Source organism: Adiantum capillus-veneris, chromosome 5 (assembly GCF_014529385.1).
Source record: "Adiantum capillus-veneris isolate H3 chromosome 5, ASM1452938v2, whole genome shotgun sequence".
In the NCBI taxonomy this organism is placed as follows: domain Eukaryota; kingdom Viridiplantae; phylum Streptophyta; class Polypodiopsida; order Polypodiales; family Pteridaceae; genus Adiantum; species Adiantum capillus-veneris.
Genome location: NC_140935.1, coordinates 77,873,818 through 77,877,919, shown reverse-complemented (window position 1 = coordinate 77,877,919; position 4,102 = coordinate 77,873,818). Strand labels below are relative to the sequence as shown.

General features: G+C 45.6%; 1 protein-coding gene across 1 annotated transcript; it reads right to left on the bottom strand.

Annotated features, from left to right (window-relative positions):
- Positions 1-355: 355 nt before the first annotated feature.
- LOC147457568 (uncharacterized) lies at positions 356-3,854 on the bottom strand. Its single transcript, XM_086513618.1, has 4 exons — positions 3,593-3,854; positions 3,334-3,526; positions 1,597-3,261; positions 356-876 (listed from the first exon to the last, which is right to left on the bottom strand). Exons 1-4 carry the CDS (start codon positions 3,629-3,631, stop codon positions 782-784), a joined length of 1,992 nt encoding a protein of 663 aa, XP_086369744.1. The 5' UTR covers positions 3,632-3,854; the 3' UTR covers positions 356-781.
- Positions 3,855-4,102: the final 248 nt, after the last annotated feature.

Here is a 4,102-nt window from a genome sequence, read left to right as displayed (position 1 = left end):
CCCCAATGGTACCTAGCTAGGTATGCGGTGTCTCCCTCACAGAAGCTCATGATGTTATTCATTGTATGAAAAACACTAGAAAAGACTCCACTTTTCCTACATGAGAAAATTTCTAAATCTTCTTGTGCCTGCATGCATGCACTACATCACCTATTATTTGCAAGCATAAATTGACATCAAAATTAAGCATAAGTTGACATCTAAAGTAATAAGTTTGACTAAAAATTATGGCATTGGTGGGCAATTTTTGGCCAATTTGTTTAATTTTGTTAACTATGGAGTCATTTATCTACAACAAACAGTAAGTGTGGCTGCTAGCAATGCCAAATTCCTTGCAAGAACAAAACAGATGATGTAGGGTTATTGACATTTTCTCAAGTTCTCTATTCTTACAAAACAAATTCAAATGGCAAACTGTTGGTAATGTTGTTGTAGCCAAAGGCAGCTTCATTCAGGATGTACAAATAAACTTGTGCACATGAATAATGAACAGGAAAGAGGCTTTTCATCCAGCTGTCGTTCTCATAAGGTAGAGAATGATCCTAATGACATTCAAAGCTGGTGCCTTTCTATCACTGATCCTTTTAGATTATCGCCTCCTCCGAAAGACCTTACATCGTAGAGGTTCAGTGCACTTATCTTCATCACAAACTTACCATGCTCTGGCCTTGTGAGACAGAAAGATAATCATGTTGCCATGAGCCTTTCTGTGGCAAATGTAGACCATAGGACCATCAAGTCCTTCACAACCCAGTCAAAAGGAAGTTAATTGGTATCTACATTATCTCTTTCCACCTGAAGAGCCCTTCTGGGCTTGGGAAGTAAGGGTCTTGCTGTTGCACATCCAACCCTTCACATGCTTGAAGAGGTAAGGACCTAGAATAGAACCAGGAAGATGTTAGCTAAACGACTTTCAGTACATTCTTCTACACACACAGAATGGAAAGGAATAAAAAACAATTTGATGATGTTGTTTTGGAGATGACATGAAATTTATGAGGCGAGTGCTCTGTTATGTAAAGCTCCATGTCTAACATACAGCACAAAGCTGAGTTCAAACAAGCATTCTTTCGGCGTACAGACTTGGGATGCAAAGACCAAAAAAACCATTCTTTAAGCTTCATGTATTATTTCTGACACAGCAACAGAAACAGATGCAAGCCACATGTGCTGGGGAATCCGAACTTGTGACCTTTAAGTGGTGCCTATCTACAAGGCTTGCATAAACTGGCTAGAACCGAGGTCCCTAATACCTTTAATACCTTAAGGTTTTGCGGTCTGGATGGCTATACCAATTTGTGAGGTTAAGTAAATGCCCATGTGCGAAAACAATATTGGGATGGGTGACCCCCCAGGAAGTTGTTGCCCCCTAAGCCATCAGCATATTCCATTCCATTGATTTTAAGCATAGCCACACCGGGACAGCAAAATGGAACGCGGAACAAGGACAGGAAACCCAAATATGGCTGCTCCCTGAGACTACGGATCTTAGGACACAATAAACATTTGTCCAGACAATGCTTGCAATAGTTACCCATCTTGCTCTCCATACATGTAAAAGAAAACAAACCACAGGTGATTTGAATAGAAACTAACCTGCACCAGTGCAATTGGAAGTGCAATCCAGAGAATGAGGCTGGCAAGCTGAAGAGCTTCGCTGTTTCATTGACGGCCACACAGAGCTACTATTGGGTCCTGGAAAGCCTGATGGAAATGCTTTCTTCCTTGTCGATCCCACAATCGCTCTTAGCCCCCTGCTTGAGAGGCTACAATACACAGAATTGTCCCTTTGATCCTTGTTATGTGCACTATGTTCTGCATGGAGGTGGCAGCTTGAAGAAGACCCGTTATGCGAAGAAGATTCAAGCTTTTGAGATGGGGAGTTGTGCATCTTAGAGGTGAGCACACGCAATGCAGGCGGCAGTGGCAAGGGTGACACAAGCGGGGTTGCCGAGGTGCTATTAGAGAGTGACTTTGTGAGCCGCAGAGGCGGTGTTACAATGAGAGAATCAATGGAGGTGGGCTTCGTTCGGGTAGGAAGCCGTGTTATGAGTGAGGGCAAGGGCTTGACTGGGGAGTATGTCTTACTATCTGTAGTTTTGCTGCTATGCAACAAGGAAAAGCGTTTGATAAAGGATCGGGATGAAGGTGAGGGGAACGACAGGCGCTTGGTAAGCCAGCTCTCTTTCTGCGATGGCACCAAGACACTCTCTTTCATTGTTTTCTTCAAACTGCTACTTCTGCTTGTGTTGAAAGCACATAGAGATGGCTCAGGTGGGGCTTTCGAGCCAATAAGAAAAGCAAGTGGGTCCTCTTCCTCTTGGGGTTTAGATTGCCGGGGGCTCGATTTTGATGGTGACAAGTACGGGCGTATTGTCGCTGGAGAGGGTTCAAACAAAGGCTGCTGCTGAAGAGAACTGAGCTTTAATGGTCTCATCTGGAAATTTTTGAATGGTGTTAGCTTGGGTGAAGCTTGTAGCAGCTTGCGGGTCGCAAACCCCAAGTCTTCGCATGTTCCTTGATCTGCATAAGACCTAAACGCAGGATTCCGAAACATGACAAGAGGTCGATAGGTGTTCGACATCTTGGGTGCAAGCCTCCACGGCCTATTGGGATCAGGCCTCACATCTACACAAAATGTCTTCACAAAATCAATTTCGTCCTGCGCAGGTGATGGGCGGGCAGAGGTCGCCCCAGATTTGCTAGTCCGTCCGCTTGCAGGAAGAGACACCCTGTGTTGGCTTTTCCTGTTTGGAAGTTCACTACATCCTGCCCCTGTTGTCCCTGTTGGAACACCTGTTGTCACATGATGCACCCCAGTTGTGGCAGGACTGGGTCTAACCCGCTCTGAAATAGTTGTCGCATGCCTATTGTTGGTGCTTACAATGGTAGCATTTTTCCATGGAGGCCGGCCATCACTACTGCTGCAGACCGAGCCCATCTGTTTGGGTTCTTTAGATTTCACATCACTCATTGAACTCAATGGAGAAGGAAACACTTGCTCCGTAGCCACCACATTGATCGGCCTGCTTTCTAATACTCTACGCTGAGCCACTCCCTTTGCAACCGAGGGTGACAATTCAACCAGGCCTGGCAATGTGGATTTCTTCCGCCTTTTCTTCTTCGCACCCACATTCTCTTTGTTAGAAACCAACCCACTTCTGCTCAAAGCCTCGACAATATCTGGCACCCTCTTATTTGCAAGCCCCAGAGGCACATTCTTATTTGAAGGCATTGATCGCCGCCGATGCATCTGTTTTTCTGAGAGAGAAAGTTGAAATAAAATCAGCAAAACAAGAAACAAGTCTACTACAAAATCCATTTTTGTAATACCTGGTAGAGAGCACTTGGCATCCTTTGCAGCAGGTGCAAGCAAGCTACTACGCCTGCTCACAGGCACATCTACTTTTTGCCTTACAGCTGGTCGCTCTTGCAGATGCCGCAATCCTTTTTCATTTCCATTGCGATTGCGGCTTCTGATGATTGAGCTCTGAAGCTCCTCTAGTCTTGCAACAGCACGATCCACCTGCAGAAGAGAGCTCTAGTAGGTGACTCGAAGAAAAGAAAAGGGCTGCGGAATAAGTGAGCTCACCTTCTTGACAGCTTCTGTTAAGGGAGGAGGAGCAGCCATTGACAAAGCCCCACGAGCCGTCTGGATGCAGAAAGCATTCCCAATCGAAGTTTTTGCGCAGTTCTTTGAAAACTTTCGAATGTGTAGAGGAGGTACGTGAGGAGGGGCAAGGTAACGGGCAAATACAGAGCCCGCGCGGCGAGTGAATGTGTGTGTGTGCGCGCGCGCGCGCGCGCGAGAGAGAGAGAGAGAGAGAGAGAGATCGAGATCGGAAAAGGAATGTGGCGATGCTGAGAAACGATTCAAAGCGACTGTTTGCTTAAATGCGATCTGGAGATCTTTGATCGTAACAAAATGGGGCCTTCACTTACAAAGCTACCCTCAAAACGACCTCTTCAGTTATAAGGTCAAGAGCGCTCGCCCATATGCTCTCACTAGTGACTCAAAGAGATACTTCAAACAAACTAGTCTTGCTTGGAGCGCCTTTGTCGTACATAATCTGATAGATTTTTGAGCGCAACTAGTTACTTG